The following is an 18,048-nucleotide window of genomic DNA, read 5'->3' as shown; positions in this document are numbered from 1 at the left end:
AGCTCTGAGATCAACCCTTGGCCCATGGCTGTCAGGAGATGAAAGAACTCCAAGAAATTAGCTTGTTTCTTTCTGTTCTAGTCTCTGAACACATACATACACTCACATGCATGCATGCACATGTGCACGCACACACATGCATACGCACATACAGAGAGAGAAAGAGAATCTGAACCTTCCTAGAGGGCTCCACCTGAGCCCCTTGGTGTTGGTCATGGTCTACTCACCCACTCACTTTAGCCCAGGATAGCCCTGCCTAGAGCTCATCCTTTTAGCCTTGTCTTGCTAGGAACCGAGACAAGATGCTGGTCAGACCCTGTGTGTTACTGTCTTCCCAACAATCGTGAACTGAGGTTCGGAGAGGTGGTCATCCCACCAAGCCACTCAGCCAGCTGCAATGCACTGGCATCCAAGGCCCGGATTGAGTGTATCTGTAAATGGGAGCCACAGACAGACCCTGCATCCAGAGTGACAGCAGCAAGGACACTGTTGAGAAAGGATCCTTGGCTCTCCCAGGCTTCCCAGTCCCCTGTGAGACTGGGGAAACTGAGGCTCGGAAATGTAAAGCGACCTGCTGGAGTCTGTGTGTAACAAAAACCACTTCTCTCTGACTGCCACACCTGGGCACTCCAGCTCTCTGCTCCTCCCCAGCCACAGGGGGCATGCCGGGGAGGGCATGGGACTCACCTCCTTGATGAAGTTCATGAAGCGGCCGCCGAAGCGCCAGGCCTTGTGCCGATGGCACTGCAGGGAGTTCACGGTCATCTGCGGAGCTCGCTGGTAGCACACGGACACGATGTGGACAGCATCGTAGAGCAGGGCCGCATCGGTCTGCAGAGGGCACAGGCCTGCCTGAGGGCTGAGGCTGCTGCACCTCGGCTCCTGCCCCACCTGCCCCTCTCCCACTACAAGCTCACAGTGTCCTGGGAGGGGGCAGGTCCGCAGGCCCAGAGGGAGCCCTGTCCTTTTACCTCAGTGGTCCTATGAGTCTATGGCGACCCCAGCACCATACTCTTTTCTGCAGCTCAGGCTCTCTCTAGACCCTCTGCCCAACTTGTTACCTAATTCCACCCACTTCTTACTCCTTTCTTGTCTCCTCAGTCTCACACCTCCTCAGTCTCACACCTGCCAGTCACACCCTAAGTCCCCATAGTCTTTAGCTCTTTTCTATGTAATCCACTGGCTCCATCAGAGGTGGCCCTTGGGGTGGGATGGTTGTCCCCGGGGCTCTAACTGATAACGTGTTGCATAGGGAGATGGAAGGAAGAAGGAAAAAAGGAACGCAGGCCGAGAAAGGAGGGAGAGAGGAAGGGAGGGAAGGAGGGAGGGAGGGAGGGAGGGAGGGAGGGAGGGAGGGAGGGAGGGAGGGAGAAGAGCCCCTGGGTCCATTCACCCGTCTGCCCACTCTACCATCATCACTCCATCCAGCAGGCCAGATTCTGCCCGGGGAGCCGCCTGGAGCCGCTCCATGGACCACTTCTCCACAATGGCTGAGACATGAGGGTTGTCCACGTTGAGGATGCGGAACCCGGTCAGGTTCACCCCCGAGTAGCGGTAAGGTTCCAGGTCTAGAGCATAGAGATCCTGACGAGAGAGAGAGAGAGAGAGAGAGAGAGAGAGAGAGAGAGAGCGAGCGCCTGGTGAGGTTAAGGGCTGGCCCCATCCCCCTCCCTCACCCTCTGGACCTGGGCACCCCTGGGCCTGAGCTGTGGCTCCCTGTAGAGCCCTCTGAATGAAAGTTGGCTGGAGTACCCACTGAGTGACTGAGCAGAGTCCACCTCTTGGATCTCCTGATACTGACCCTTACATGCTGACTATGGGAGTAGTCACCCTGTTTCTTCGTCTACAAAATGGGGGTCACTTTATAGGACCCAGAAGAACCCTCCCACTTTGGGAGGATGAAGGGTGCTGGGTCTGGGCATCTTCAAGTAACATTGAAGGAGGCAGAAAGACCAGAGTATTTTTTTCCCTTTCACGGAGGGGTCCAAATGGGGACCAAAGAAATCTTCTTCCCTGACTCTTGGGGAAGTCCCAGGCAGGGCCTTTTCACGCTGCCTCCTAGGATAGTCATCTAGAGGACTCTCCATGGTCAGGTCCCACGCAGCCTGGTAGATGGGCAGGCCTTGGCTGACAGCCCAGGAGAACAGGATATTAAAGCCCAACCAGCCCTGGCCTCTTTTGCAACCCCAGCACAGGCCAATGGGTTGGTGAGGCAAGGAGCCAAGAGGTAAGACAGTGGAAATAGCCAGCTGCCCTTTAGCAGAGAAGACAGCGTATGGAGGGGGTAGTTAGCCTTCGCAGGAGCCGAGCCGAGCACCGCAGGTTCAAAATGCCTCCAAACTCAAGGAGACACAAGAGAAACATTATGTGCTTTCAATACAGGGAATGGCTGCTTCCGGATCACTGGGGGCTTCTTAACTCCGCTGGGTCGGGAACTGCTGTTAATGCCCAAACTTCTGCTTAACATGAGATTTGTGTCCAGCGCAAAAGGTCATCCCTACGGCTGAGGTTTTATTGCCTTGCAGGAGATTAATCTAGTTTGTATGGAACCCGGCTGTTCCACTCTATGTCCCTTCCCCCTTAAGGCCCTGCTACTCGCCCCATCCCTCAAATACCCAGCTTCACCACAGGACTGTTCCCTCCAGACTTAGAAACGCGTTCAGATATACACTTCAGACTGCTGTTTGATTTTCAAAAATAAATAATGTGGACAACGTTTGGCTGGCTGCAAGCCAGGACTGGGGAAACAGAGTCCTTTTTCTGTACCTTCCCACTTATCTTCACTGAGCCGCCTTCTACCTTGAACCTGAAGCCCACCCCCACCTCCACTCCTACCCTAGTGCCAACCTTAGATAATAAAAGGGGCACAGGCTGGAGCCCATAGAGTAGATCTCATGCAATGCTTGGGCATCCTGTGGGCTCTGAGATGCTCCTTCTTGGTGCTAAACTCCTGCCCTTCCTGCATTCCCAGGTGGACCCTTTCTGGAAGGCTCTGTGTGCAGTCATGTCCCCTTCGCAGAGAAGAGGAGGGCTTGGAGTCCAGGCAAGAAAGTCTCATCTTAACATGCCCAAACAAATACGGCCAGTCTTCTAAGGCTGTGCATCTATGAATTCAACCAACTCTGTGTGTGTGTGTGTGTGTGTGTGTGTGTGATTTATTTTAATTGCCCATCTATACTGAACACGAAGACTTTCTTTCTCCCCACAACTCCCTAACAAAATCATGCACTACACAGCATTTACATCCCACTGGGTACTGTAAGCTATCTGGAGTTGACTTAAGGGAGATAAGAGCCTGTATTAGTAATATGTAAATACGATGCAATTGTATACAAGAGGCTTGAGCATTGTGCTGGCTAGTTTGATGTCAACTTGACACAAGCTAGAATTATCTGAGAAGAAATAACCACAATTGAGAAAATGCCTCCCTAAGATTGGCCCGTAGGTAACACTATGGGGTATTGTCAGGATTAACGACTGATGTGGGAGGGCCCAGCTCACAGCAAGTGGGGCCGCCCTTTGGCAGGTAGTCCGGGGGTGTATAACAAAGCAAGCCGAGCACATGAGCACATCGTGAGAACAAGCCAGTAAGCAGCACTCCTTTCTGTCCTCTGCATAGGTTCCCGCCCTGTTTGAGTCCTTGCCATGACTTCTTTCCTCCTTGGGCTGGATGTGGAAGGGTAAGTTTCTCCCCAACTTGCTTTTGGCCAGGGTGTTTCACGGCAGCAACAGAAACCCTACGGATGGGCATCTACAGAAGTTACTATCCAAGGAGGTCCTGAAGCCATCTCCCTGTGGATGCTATGACCATCACGGAACAACTCACTATGTGGTCCCGCTTCCAGGTCAGTGCTTAGGATGGGGAGGACGCTGGGTAAGAGCAAGAGGCTGAAGGGAAGGGAGTTCACACTAAAGTGGCCAGAGAGTGTCTGAATGGTACTGGCCTCAGTGGAGAGTGACTATGGGGACCATCACACCGTTTTAGCTTCCACAGCAACTTCCTTTCTCATTTTATAGGTGAGGAAAGAGCCCTGAGTTGGGGGTGACTTGCAGAAGAGGCAATTAAGTCACAATGTCTCTGCCCTTAGCAACACTTCCAGAGGTTATATGGGAGAGGAAGGCTTGCTTCTAAAGGCCAAGTTCCTGGTCCCTTGTCCAATAGTCACATGGATACTATGATGAAGCCTAAAGGTCCTCTCCAGAGGCCAGCACCATGTTCCTGGACTTCCCAGTTCACAGAACTGTGAGCTAGAAAAAGTCTTGTTGTTTGTGGCTCACACAGACTATGGCATTCTGTCACATACCCACTCAGCAAGAAAAAAAGAAAAAGTACGAACTCCTTAGCATAGATCAGAAACTACCCCTGTATCCTGTTTTCCTGTACCCATCCCCAGTTTTCACTCCATGAAGACTGAACTACCTCTGCCTTGTCCTGCCTACCCTAGCTTCTCATCCTAAGTCAGACATGTTGTAGATACCCCAGTCACCGGACACGTGGAGCTCACAGTGCCTGTGAGCCACTCTCTTAGACTCACACAAGCATCACCGCTTCCTAGAAGCCTCCCCTGATTGTTTCTTTACATACGCACAAGGTCTATCAGAGATCCAGCTCTGATGCTGGGATTTTCAGGTGTTTACCCTCGCAGGCAGCAACAGTTATGATCTGGCTCTATGGGCATTCTGATTCCCGTTGTGGGAAGAACCATCAGCCTGGCTAGTAACTTCCTGGGTGTTTAAATATTTACCTCCCCTTCGGAGGAAGCTCTCTGTGAGGAGGTAAGTGGGCGTAGCTTGGTGAATTGACTGGGAAGGAAGATGAGCTCCGATGGATATTTGCTTCAAGATCCAGGTCTTAGAGATCTTTCCAGAAAGGTCTGGAGAGCTAGGCAGATTTTGCCTTGCAGTAGTGTATGCAAGTTTGGGGCCGGAGCAGAGCTGCCGGGACCCAACCAGGATGGCTGCCATCTTCACCCTTCTTGACATGGGGCTCAGCCTCTGTCTAAGATGTGGCAGATGCTAACACAGTAGCCTTCCCAGGGCATCTGACTCAGTTTACCCACCCCTGAGCCCCGAAGCCGACCGAATTCAGTGTGAAGGATGGTGTGTTTCTGTGTTGGTAGGGAGGCTTGTGTGCTACTGAAGCTGCCTTCTCCAGTCCCTAGCAGCAGCATCTGATCTGACAAGACAGCCACAGCTGGGGAGGGCTTGCTAGTTGCTTTTTTTTCTTTCTATAGCAGTGACAAAATCGAGGGAAGAAAGGTTTATTTCAACTCATGGTTTCAGACAGCTCCATCCCATCGCAGTCAGGGGGAATGGACGGAAAAGCAGTCGACATCACAGAGGTGGGAGTGTCTTTCAACAACTGTTCACGCCATGGTACACCCGAAAGCAGAAAGGAAGGCTAGAAGCAGGGGCTGGGTATGACCTTGAAGACCTGTTTCTAGCAGCTAACCCCGCCTCCTAGAAAATAGCAAGGCAGGAGCTGAGCTGGTCAGGGACATTCTAAATTGAAATCGTAGCAGGTTCTCCTGGGCGGCAAGGCTGCCATTCACGCCATTCTCTGGTCTGGGCTTTCCTGCAAAGCCTCCGAGGGCTAGCGATGCTGAGCACCCCCATCCCTATGACAAGAGGGCAGTGACAGTGAGGAGCTGGTGAAGAGGCCTCTTTTTCCAGCTCCTGTTACTGTTTTTTTGTTCAAACTGCCCTGGGCCAAGACCCTAAGTGCTCAACACGGTGAACTGTGGGCAACTTTGCAGCTTGGCAAAAAGTTGCATTTCCGATGCCAAATGTTGACACACTGAATTCAGTGTCGACTGGGGACCTTTTAGAAACATTCAGCATAACATAATAGACTAATTCATTAGCACCCCATGGGTCTGAATGGGAAGAAGCCGATGCTCGGAAAACATGGCCTCAAGGAACGACAGATGAAAATATCTTTCCCATGATGTAACTGTTATTGCCGGGAAGTGGCATTAATTGTGATTGCTTATCTATTAATTTATTATAATTCTCTCTCTCTCTTTTTTTTTCCACCTCCAGGCTCTTACCTACACATACCATGCACCAGGGGCTCAGCTGGGGCTGATTAGCACAGGGTTATCTGGGAATGGCTCAAAGCTGGCTGACACCGATAATGGCAGCTGGGGTAATTAAAACGTCTTCTGCATGGGAGAAGCGACTTTGGAGACATTTTTTGAGAGGAAGGGTTGATGATGTGCCTATCCGAAGACAAATGCCAAACGCCATTCCCCTTCCCAACACAGCCACCACTGACCAATAGGCATGAAAGAGAGAGTCACGAGGTAGAGCACTGAGCCAAGAGGGCTGGAAGGAAGCTCCTGAAGCTGGCAACAGGCTGTGGCCAGGGACGAGGACTGAGGGAGGCACAGGGGATGCTCTGACAGGTGGGGGCCACTGGGATTGACCTGGAGGACACCCGACACACATTCCACCAGGAAGCTATTTGCATCACGGAGGCCACATCTTCCTGGAAGAGTCTCCTATGCCTCTGAAAGGAGCAGAAGGAAGAGCAGCGCCCCGGAGCAGCCACGGGCAAGAGCGGGAGTGGGAGCCTATGCCAGTATCACTGATGCGGTGGGACTCCGGGCAAGTCATGCCATCTCTCTTGGTGTGGAGCAGAAAGTACACTTCCCCTTGTGGCCTCGAAGGGAAAATCAGAGGATGCAGGCAAATGACAAAAGTGGGGGCGCTGCTGGGATTTGTGAAGGCTCTGTTTACCCCATTAGTGTCAGTCATTGTGCTGGACCATTATGACCAGGCATCATGAAAAGTCTATCTGCTGGAGAAGGCTGCGGACACTGTGACGACAGTTGTCGGCAGAGGGTTTGGCAGCTGGAAAGCTGGTGCTGGAGGAACACCTGCCGTCTGCTTGTTGCCGAATCCCCTTTCTGAGCCTCAGTTTCCATTTTGGGGGGGGGGGGGGAATGGGAGAGTCATAGTTCCTACGGATGCTTGTTTTGAGGGATGGAGGACACACAGGAAGCAAAAGCAGGAGGGGCTTCATGGGTTTATTTTGACACTTACATGATAGTAAGTACTAAGTGTTGTTCTAGCCCTCGCCACTGTCAATGCTTTGAACACTGGCCCTAGCAAGTAACACGGCTATTGTCATTGCTTTATAGATACAGGCATCAGGCAAAGAGAAGGACTTCCGTTGTTTAAGGAAGTGAGGCATCTTTGTGGTGGTGCTGGTATGTGTGTGTATGTGTGTGGGAGTGTATGTGAGTGGTATGTATGTAGTGTGTACACGAGGAAGACATTAGGTGACCTGCTCTATCATCTCCATCTTTGGTGCAGGGTTTCTCACTGAACTTGGAGCCAGGCAGGAGGTCAGGAAGTCACAGGAACCTTCTGTCCCCACCTGCCACAGCCACTGCTGAGGGTCCAAGAGTGTGCGCAGCCACACTCAGCTTTTTAATGTGGGTTCTGGATATTGGAACTCAGTTCCCATGCTCGAGCATCAAGTGCTCTTAACCCCTGAGCCATCTCCTACTCCTTCACCTGAAACAATGAAGTATCTTAATCCTGAGTCCACGGTCTTAGCTGCCCGTGGCAACGGATGCTGAGTACCGATCATGCTGACCCACTCGTCTCCCACTCGGGCATCACCGAGCACCTGCTGCAGATCAGGCACTCCGCGGGCATTCCTCCGCGGGCATTCCAGACAGATAGCCTTGCTTACAGAAGGAAGTTTCGGAGCCTGTGTGTGAGCTTTGTGTCGGGTCCATCTCTGTGCATCCTTCCAGATCAGATCCCTCCCAGAGAGCCAGGGATCTCGGCATTCGCAGATGGGTAAATGAAAAGATGAACAGCCGCATCAATGAAGCCAGGTCTAGGATAAATGGGCACTGTGTGGGGCTGGAGGAGAGGTCTGGGGTGCTAGAATGCTTTTGCTGAGACCTTTGATCTTGGCCTCCGTGGAAAATGGCATTACTGCAGAAGACATTGGGGCCAAGGCGTTGCTATCTCTAGTCTTGGCCCAGAATACTGCCAGGGATTGAGCACTTTGCCCTAAGCTCCTGGTTTCTTTCTAGGACACAGACTGGCAGATAGAGACTGGGGTGCAGTGAGCCCTTAGGGAGAAGGTACCTGGTCTCAGTCCCCAGTTCTCAGGGTCCCTGTCTCCCCACCGCATTTTCATCAGGTGCCCAGGTCTGAATTATATTCAGCACAGTGGGTCCTGAGCTCTTCATGGGCACGGGGTGTTGTGAATGGAAGCTGTGTGACAATCAGGGCGTGCTGGTGACTGCCCCGTGTTGGAGAGAAAAACCCTTGCTGGCAGCAGTGGGCCACGGTTGTGGTGTAAGTGCTCACGTGACCGACTGCCAACTAAGAATACATCATGGAGCTGTGAGAACATGGCTGATTCTCCAACTCGAGTGCCACCCAACTCCAACACATCACTCAAGAGCTAACTGCCTCCTGGCCTTTGCTCACACTGTTGCCTCGGTGCAGAATACCCTTCCCGTCTCCCCCACCTGTTCGTGAGCTCCTAGTGAGGCATCACGGCCTAACTCAAGCACCTGCTTTTTCGAGAAAGTCTGCCTCAAGCTTCCTACCTGTTACCAGCCCTACAACTCCTAACATCTCCTCGCGCTGTGACCTGTGGCTGTCTGCCCAAGGTCAAAGGCCAGCTGTCTCAGAGCCAGATCTGTCGAGGAAGACAGACTGGAAGGTCTCAGTCCTAGCCATCTTGAAATCACCAGCTTAGCCCAGATGCAGGGTAAAGACCAGGGGCCGGAGCTCTAAGAATGAAGAAATCATCCAGAGGATTATATGGCCGCAGGGGTGGGGTTACAGGTCCCTGAGTGGGGAGGGGGTGCGGCTGGAGCCACAGCCAGGCTGCTCAGCAGTGGCGCCCTCTTTGGCACAGGACACCATGATTCTGCTGATCTCGGATCACAACTAATTATTCTAATGGGTTCAAATGGCCCTACATGTTCTCAGTGTTTGGACAGGACCCATCTGGAGCCAGCAGGTGGGCTGGCCCCAGTGACAGCAAGGGGCTGACTTCAGAATAGATGGTGCAGGATCCAAGGTGGTCATTCCAGGTGTGACGGGAGACCTTTGACAGGTGTGGATGGGAGGACCGTCTAAAGAGTGCTGATGGCCACTCTCCACTAAACCAACCAGTTCTGCTCTCACCCCTGGTCCCGATCAGATTGCTAGGCCTCCCAAAGAGGCAGAAGCCCATTTTGCAGAGGAAGAAACTGAGGCAGGGTGCCCACACTAGTCAGCAGAGGGCTTGTTCGCCATTCTGGCTCCAGAGACCAGGCCCGTGACTTTTCAAAAGTGGGCAGTTCACAGATATATCATGGTGGCCTCACCTGGAGCACCATCTACAGCCTTAAGAAGGCTTGGGTCTGCTCCAGCTACGGCACTGTCCCCAGCAGGCTGGCCCAGGGAGGTCCCACCCCTCCTCACAGGACCCGATGGTACGTTACCAGCGTGGTGAAGATGAAGTGGTAGTACTCTGTCATCATGCCCATGGCCATGGCCTGCGGGGAAGCAGAGTGTTAGCCAGGGGCACGGAACACTCTGGCAGCCCTCCATTCGCCAGGGGTGGGGGAGTTGAGGGCCAGGCCTGTGTGACGCTGTCGGCTCAGACCTAGGGCATCCACTGAGACCTTGGGATTAAGACGTAGATTGGCTGACAGACCGCAGCAGGTTCCCACTGCGGTGTGTAACCAAATCACCTGCGGGAGTTTCCAGGCTGGGATTTGGGGCCACATTCTCCCAAAGTCCCCAGTTCTGCAGGGCAGCAGGGAGATGCCCAGCTGTCTGGGTTTTCAGTCAGTGTCTCCGGGGTCTCTCACTGAGACATCCTGACAGAAGCTTGAGTTGTCTCAAGAGCCTGGCTCTACATGGCGGGACTCTCCCAGTCAGCCAGGCTCGAGGGGAATGTCCTTAGCAAGAGTGTCCCCCAGGAGCAATGAAACCTCCATGCTTCTCTGATCCCATCAGGCCACAAGACATACCACAGGCTCCTCTGGGATCTTAGTGCAGAGCCGCACGAGGTCTCTCTGTGATGTATCTTGTGTGTTTTATTAGAAGCCTGTAATCTATAACACTAATGACTGTAATGCATTTTCTACAGAGTTCCTCAGAAAGCAGGGCCCACCACGGGTTCTGGGGGAAAATGTCACAGGGTCAAATAGACCTTGAACTGCTGTGTGTTCTCTGTCACCGCGATCCTGCTGGGAGGGCTGGGAGGAGGCCAGCAGCCGGGAAAGGCCTCAACCCCCTTTAATCCACTTTTAGCTCAGCCCAGGGTCCTCATCTGTAACTCTGGATGTTTTGCAGGCAGCCAGCCCCGGGATTAATCTGAATTCCTAGCTGGATGACCTCAGGCCGGCTGCCTTTCCTTCAGCCTTGGTCTCTTCACCTGTCAAGGCTGTAATAATAATCCCGGGCTTCCAGGGTCAATGAGGAGGGACAGATAACTGCTGAGTGACTCTCTGATAGCCAATTCTCTGAGTGTCATAATGTCACACTTGCAGGGAAGAGAGGGGACGTCCTAGGACAGCGAAGGTTACAGGATTTCTGCGCAGGTATCCCCAACCGGAACCCTAGAGCCTCTCCAGGCTCAATACCAGAACTCCCATTTCTGCCGTCCCGTCTCACTGACACCCCCAGAGCTGTTTGAGGAGGGATTATGGATGAACTCTGCCCACAGCGAAGGAGGTGGTAATGGTGGTGGCGACTCCCTTATGCAACATGGAAGAGGCAGGGCAATAGGAAAATATTTCCCCCCTCCCCGGCAAGGTTGCCTGTATCCCAAGCTGACCTTGGACTTGCAGGATGGTTGAGGATGACATTGAATTTCTGATGCTCCTGTCTCTGTCTCCTGACTGTTGAGACTACAGGCATGTGCCACACCACACGTGGCTTATGTAGTACAGGGGACTGAACCTGGGGCCTTGTGTATTATACGTAAGTACTCTACCAACTGAGCGATATCTCCAGGCCTCATATAGTCTCTGCCTCTCTCCTAACACTGGATATCACTATATAGCCCAGGCTGGCCTTGAGCCATGATCCTCCTGTCTCTGCTTCCTTTGCAGGGCATAGATATGGAGGTTGCCAGTCAGCATGGGTACACCAAATGAAGGGTGGTGGTTGAGCCCCTCAGGGCTTTGAAAATGTCCCAGTCCCTGCTTACCAACCCCTTCTCTCGAAAGACCCGCATCACCTTGTGTCTTTGACTCCTGTGCTTTTCTTGATCAAGTGTCAAAGTCCCTCCAGTTACCAGAACATTTTAAGGAATAACTATGACCTTTATATAAAGCACAGGCTTGGATCAAATGTCTGCGGTTTCACTCTGGTGGCCCGGAGTAGGTGGTATGTCCTTTTGTGCTTGCCTGCCTTCCTCCCTCCCTCCCTCCTTCCCTCCCTCCCTTCTTCCCTTCCTTCCCTCCTTTTTGAGACACAGTTTCTCTCTGTAGCTCAGGCTATTCTGGAACTCACTTCATAGACCAGGCTGGTTTTAAACTCAGAGATCTGCCTGCCTCTGCCCCTCCAGAGCTGGTATTAAAGGCATACACAACCATGCCCAGCTGTGGTTACTTTCTTAAATGGCTGGCGGAGCTCGGCTTTCATTGCCAGCACGAGTCCTGTTTGGGAATGGAGGACCATCCAGGCTGGAGAACCATCTCCTCTTCCGCCATCATGCAAAGTTCAGCAGATTGTCTAAAGAGCAACCTCCCAGCCATAGGCAGGTGCTGTGGCTATGGGGAATTAGTCACTGGGAGAGACAGCGGAGCGTCTGGGGACTGTGCTGAGCAGCTGAGGCCCTCTGTGCACACCTCACCCTCCACCAGGGCGGATCTCATGCTTCTTGGCAGCCTGGTGGGGGTGGGGGGACTAGGAGGCAGTGTTTATGCTGGGGCACTCTGAATACTAAGACATGACATGGGGCCAATTATACATCTTGAACACAGCTGGAGTAAAAGAACCATCGTACTGCTGGTGCTACTGAGGCAGAGTCGTAGCGGCCCCCACGGTCACACAGGCAGCCAGAGAGACAGCTAGGATGCTCACTGAGGTCATCAAGTTCTGTACCTGGAATAAAGGAGCCATGGCAGGCCCCCACCCCCACCCCTCAGCTTGGACAGCGCTCACCCACCTGCTTGAGGATCTGGGCTGCCATGGTGTGGCTGCAATCGAAGATGATGCGGAACTCCCGGCCCCGCTTCATCTCCTTGAGCAAGGGGCGTGAGTCATCTGAGTCAATGGGGAGCTGGCGGATCTTCAGGCGAATGTTGTACCTAGATGGGGCCATGATGAGTTCCTGCAGCCGGATGAGACCTGGGGAGCCCAGGACACAGAAGACACATATGTACATGCATGCATAAAACATTGCGGGCATCTACTCGGATACCTCCATGAAGCGTTCCTTGTTTTCTGTTCAGAAAGGGTTCCCTACCCTCAAACATCCCCCCCCCGATATCCACACCAGCTTAGAGGGTTCTTCCCTTAGTCTCCTCTGCCTACCCTTATCCTCTCCTACCCCCATCCCCTCCTCATTCTGCCCCATAGCACCTGGCCCAGGGCCGTGACACTTAGGGAGTACTCAAACAACATTGCTGTAATTGGATTGACTTACTGTTTTCTTCTCCCCACATTGAAAAATCTATCCTCCTCCTTGGCATTTTGTAAAACCACTTAATCTGGGGACTTCCACGGAAAACGGAATGCCACTTCCTGGAGACAAATGGCTTGCTTAGGTCTAATTAAGTTCATTTCCTTCCCTATTTCAAGCTCCATTCTTGCTGACTCCTCTGTGGATTCTGGGAGGGAGGCTGCTAGACGCTCTCCTTCGCTTCTACCCAGGCCTGATCCGGAGGTGCACGCTCCCTTCCTGCATTGTGCCCTCAGCTCGGGCTCAGCAGCTGCCCAGGTTCACACACCCACCTTCCACCCCTAGCTCACTTATCGCAGCTCTCCTTGAGTGAGCACCTCCTCCCCACCCCATGTTCAAATACCCAGGAAGGATCCACTCCTACTCAGGGAACAAAGTGCATGGCCCCAACCTAACCAATCAGCACATTCACTGGGAATTGGAACACAGGGGTTCTGTGATTAATTAGTGGCAGGTAAGAAACAACCCTTTCTATGCGAGCAAGGAGGATGTAAGTCTGGGGTCCACGCATATAACCAGAGATAGGATCCATTGGGGCAGATGTCAGAGAAGATGGAAAGGGGAGGAAACATGTCCTAATGGTACCTATTTTAACCTCTGGGTCAAACAGTACGGTAAACTGATGCTGTCCTCCAAAATCTGAGTAAAAGGCTACCAATAAGAACCATATACACAAGAGCCTGGGCGGTGGTGGCGCAAGCCTTTAATCCTAGCTCTCGGGGACAGAGATAGGTGGATATCTGTGAGTTCAAGGCCAGCCTTGGTCTACAGAGCTAGCTAGTGCCAGATCTACACAGACAAATCCTGTCTCAAAAACAAACAAACAAACAACAAAATGTTGATTCTAAAGAAACACACATGCGCACACACACACACACACACACACACACACACACACACACATATACATATGCCTGTTTCTTAAGCTAATGTGCGCTGAAATACACTTCGCGGTCACCTATTACGTTGTTTCCTATCTAGACAGCATCTCTCTGTCTTTCAACTCTAGGATCTTTCTAATGGAATCCCAGTTTCCAAAGCAACCCCTAGTAACCAGAGTAAGTCTATCTAGTTCTCCCATTCCTGGGGGTTTGCTTCCATCAGCCTCCTGTGCCAGAGAAGCTGTAACCAAACCTCCCAAAGGGCTCCAAAACTTTCATGGGTTCTGGATACACAGGCAGAAGAACTCTGCTTTAAACAGGCCTCTGAGATCCCCACACCAGAGTAGATAAGGGAGGGGAGCAGCAGACTTGAGCAAACGAGGGCCCACAAGCTACCCCTGCCACACACAAAAAACTCCATCTTCTCCGGGCATTCTGGGTTCTTCCACTGCTACTGCTGGCCTCTTATATCTGTTACTGAAGGCCCTCCATGCCCACTTCACTCCTGCCCACTCGGTTTTCCTGACTCCTGTCCAGCATTAGCAGGCCTGTGGGCTCTGGAGACCCAGATCATGAGGACGGGGACAGGATGGATGCTGGAGTGGAAACCACCAGGGCTGCCTTGTCAACCAAGCACAACACCCCGTGTAATGTGTAACGACCCACATTCTCCAGCAGCAAATGTCAGACTCTCTTCCTATCGCTGTAGTCCCCAAGGAGACCGAGGCTCCTTCTGGCCCACCTCCAGAGGACCAGGCTGTCTATGCTTGCCTGAGACCGAGCTTTCCTTTGCCTGCCTCCTTAATCAATCCCTCCCAGAATATCCGCACTGAATCACGGTGGTTGGGATGGAGTTTTCACTTACGAAGCACTTCTGTGCTCATAGCATCGTTTAACCATCTCTGGATCCTGGAAGGCATGCAGAACAGGCACCTTCATGCTGGTGGCACAGATAAGGAAGTGGGGGGCCACAGAGGTGAAGGGACCTCCCTTAATTCTGAACCACGCCACAAACAGGACCAGCGTTGGAGGAGCAGTGTTTTGCCTTCTGGGCAGAGACCTTTTTCTCCACCCCAAGCCTTTCCCCCTCCCTCAATCTTTTCCTTTCAGCCCTGGCAGGAGTTTGTGCACAGATTGGATTAGGAAGGTAGAAACACAGCACAGCTCAAAGGTCACCTCCTGCACAGCCACTCTCCTTGGGCTATTGCTGTGAAAAGGATAAGCCAAACTCCTCACCCCTCCCTAGATTCATACCCTCTGCACGGAGCTGGGCAATGCCCGCCTACCAGGCTCTACACTGTCATTTGGTTTGTTCGGTGGGCTATTAATAAGCATGATGGAACTCTGGCTGATTCTCTTGCTCCTTGGCCATAGTTAGGACAACAATGGCCGGGTTAGCCTGCTGGAGGACAGAACCACATGGAAGAGAGCCAAGGGCAGCCTAGAGCTACCAGCAGGCAGGCAAGCAAGCCAGCTGAAATCAAAGAAGCAGCTGATCAGGCCCAGTAAGCCACTGACCTGGTGGACTCAGGAGCTAAAGCAATGGTTTGTTGTTTTAGGCTACCGGATTTTGGGGGGTGGTTTGTTACACAGCTTATTATAGAAAAAGCTAACAGATGCATCCTCGGCTGGCATGCCAAAAGGAGTGTGGCAATGTGCCAGTCCTCATGCCTCTTAGGAGCCAGTCATTGTCAACCTTACTTCCATTTGACAGTGCCCAGGAGTAGTAGGCATAGGCTCCATGAACTGTAGAATGTTGCCTTCTAGAAGGTTGGTAAGGGTTATGAGTCACACTAAGACAAATTCCTTTGTCTCTTTCCTGCATGGAGTGTCAGCATCCGGTGTTGTCTGGAGCTGCAGCCACACTCCTGGGCCCAGGAAGAGAAGGTCAAGAGGGGGTGTAACAATACCCACACAGCATTCTGACCCTGTCGAGCTGCTAAATGACACCGAGAAAGGCCCAGCTCACAACGTCTACCCACAAGAAAACTAAATGGCAATTACTTGAGTTATTTGAATTGGGTCGTCCCATCAGTGAAAACGTGCTACTGGACAGAGCCCTGCCACACACACTCAGAGCCTGTTAAATACAGTGTGCTTCCCACCTGGTGGTGGCCCAGCCTGGTGAGTGTCTTAGAGAAGTATGGTTTCCCATTACCAGTTTTCAACACTATATTACTGTTCAGTGCAGATCTGAATCCTAGAACCCACTGTTTTCTTGACCAAACCCTATCCTCGTTGCCTCCACTATAAGTACCTTTTAAACTGAACTAAATTGAGACAAGTTGAAAATCAAATTGAATTAAACGTTAATGAAATATTTCAACAAAGAGTATTGCTCAAGCCGGGATCCGCTCTGCCCACTTTCCTGCGACACTACAGTCATTCCGCCCGTAACTGTTTCTTCTCTTCCATTCCGCTCCCAAGTTCTCTTCCAGGCAACCCCTTGAGATGAAGTCTAGCTTCCTTTGTTCCTGTGGGGACCATCCAGCCCCCCAGCTTTTTGCTTTCCCTCCAAACCTTCTCACATTCAGCTCTCGGGGGTGTCTACTGAAACCTGGCTTTCATTATTCCAAGGCCACGCTCGACAGCACCCGGCAGTGCTCTGTTACACACAACATAAAATCTGAAGCCTGAGGCTGCATGTCAGACCTGCACAGCCAGGCGAATCCCGTCTGTCTCCCTTGCCCTGCTCGCACTCCACACTCAATCCTCCTCCCAGCCAGGCTGGCATCTCCATGACACTGCCCACCCCGCCCCACCTCCTCTCCTCTGCTCACACTGCTCCCTCTGCCTGCTATGCCCACAACACGCCCTATTCTGTCCTTCTGTCCCTCTATCTTCAAGCCCAGGGCAAATCTCTGCCCTCTTCTGGTAAAACAGCGCACTTTAGCCAAGGCCACCGAGCTCTCTCTTCCACCCACGTACCTGGATCTCTGACTACCTGTCCTTGTTACTCGAGTCTCAGCTCTGACGGCCAAGAGTTACCAGTGCCCCATGGCCAGGCACCTGTGCTCCTAGAATACGATCAACTCCTCAAAAGATAGGGTAGTGGTCTCTTCCTTCCTGCACCCTTATGCTGTTTCCTGAAAGCCTCAGCTGAAACTCGGAGCCCACGCTTTTCCTTCCTCCTCACTGGAGGAAGAGACCCAAGCCCAGAGCTCATTTCTACGAACCTGGCATTGGCTGGGGTCAGCAGTCACCAAAGTAGGGAGGAAGCTGGCATCTGAGTTTAATTCAACATGATTTTCAAGTCCCACCAAGTCAACTCAACCAATGCTTTAAAATTGTCCACATTGTACCAAGCCTTGTGCTGAGTCCCAGAGGCAGAAATCTGGAAGCAGAAATGGGCTCACATCACAGACAAATGTTTTTACAGCAGCCTTAACCTATGGGCCTTGACCCCCCCACAGGGGTCATATATCAGGTAGCTCGAATATCAGATATTTAAATATCTATTCATAACAGTGGCAAAATTGCAGTTATGAAGTAGCAGCGAAAGTACTTTTATAGTGTGTGTGTATGGGAATCGCCACCACCTGAGGGACTGTATTAAAGGGAAGCAGCACTGGGAAGGTTGAGAACCACTGGTTTAGAAAGGTAGGACCACCAAGTTGCAGAGCTGCTAGAGGGGACGGAGCACCATGGAGTGCCCCATGGTGACAGAGCCCCATGCTGGGATCTCAGGAATGGCTTTTAAGGACTGCTGGTAACATGAAGTGCGGTAGCTGTTTACAGAACTCTGAGATGGATAGACAGCATCCCCACCCTCTTGTCTGCGGGCTCCCATCCTGCCATTCGCACCCCCCATTTGGAAGCAATCAAGAGCTGATGCAGAATGCAGGTAGCTGAGAGCCGGAGGGCTTCTCAAGGCTGGATGCTCCGCCTCTCCACATGCCTGGGGAGAGCCAGGCCAGGTGGGTTAAGTGACTCACCAAGGTCAATGTCGCAGAAGAGGCTGGGTTAAGAATTGTCTTGAGATTCAAGTCTTTGGAAAGAAAGGGGACCCAGCTCCAAGCTAGCTAACAGTTGTGGCCTTGGGCTCAGACAAGCCTGCAGGATGGTGCGGGCTGTGATACTGGCTGTTGACAGTGGGTGGGGTCTGTTACCTTGCCTTATCTGTCTGTTGCCTTGTTTCTGATTTACCACCCCACAGAGTCACGGAGAGACTTGTGAAATTAAATGAGGCTATCCCGGTGCTGCCCGACTCATGGTACACACAGCAGTCTTCTGTGCGCTCATCGGGAAGAATGCCTGCTCCGTCTCCAGAGAGTGAGCCTCCTAGGGGCAGCTGAAGCTGAAGGCAGGGTCTGGCAGTCGTTTTTTTCTCCCCTCTCCTCCTGACCCTCTCTCTGATCACCCATAACACACATTTTGCCAAGACGATGGCTGCAGACTTGTCACAGATCACAGGGTCCAAAGGAAAGGCCCAGAATGTTTGCTGGAGCCCTTGGTGGCTCTCTGCTCCAGGGACTTGGGAAGTAAAGGGTCACACACTATCCT

The 18,048-nt window shown here is 52.2% G+C and overlaps 1 protein-coding gene across 2 annotated transcripts in view; it reads right to left on the bottom strand.

The window, feature by feature from the left end:
- The window catches only part of Grik3 (glutamate ionotropic receptor kainate type subunit 3), a 227,939-nt gene that overhangs the window by 57,548 nt on the left and 152,343 nt on the right, over positions 1-18,048 (bottom strand). The window contains exons 1-5 of one of the 2 annotated variants that reach the window (XM_075944796.1): positions 16,722-16,797; positions 12,149-12,330; positions 9,468-9,521; positions 1,411-1,584; positions 688-831 (exon numbers count right to left, since the gene is read on the bottom strand). In XM_075944796.1, coding sequence (XP_075800911.1) covers positions 688-831; positions 1,411-1,584; positions 9,468-9,521; positions 12,149-12,330; positions 16,722-16,728 — 561 coding nt within the window. In that variant the 5' untranslated portion in view covers positions 16,729-16,797. Of the gene's footprint in view, positions 1-687; positions 832-1,410; positions 1,585-9,467; positions 9,522-12,148; positions 12,331-16,721; positions 16,798-18,048 lie in introns of those variants that run through there. The other variant, XM_075944795.1, reaches the window with a different exon arrangement.

This window comes from Microtus pennsylvanicus, chromosome 13 (assembly GCF_037038515.1).
Source record: "Microtus pennsylvanicus isolate mMicPen1 chromosome 13, mMicPen1.hap1, whole genome shotgun sequence".
NCBI classification, from domain to species: domain Eukaryota; kingdom Metazoa; phylum Chordata; class Mammalia; order Rodentia; family Cricetidae; genus Microtus; species Microtus pennsylvanicus.
This window is presented reverse-complemented; position numbering and strand designations above follow the sequence as displayed.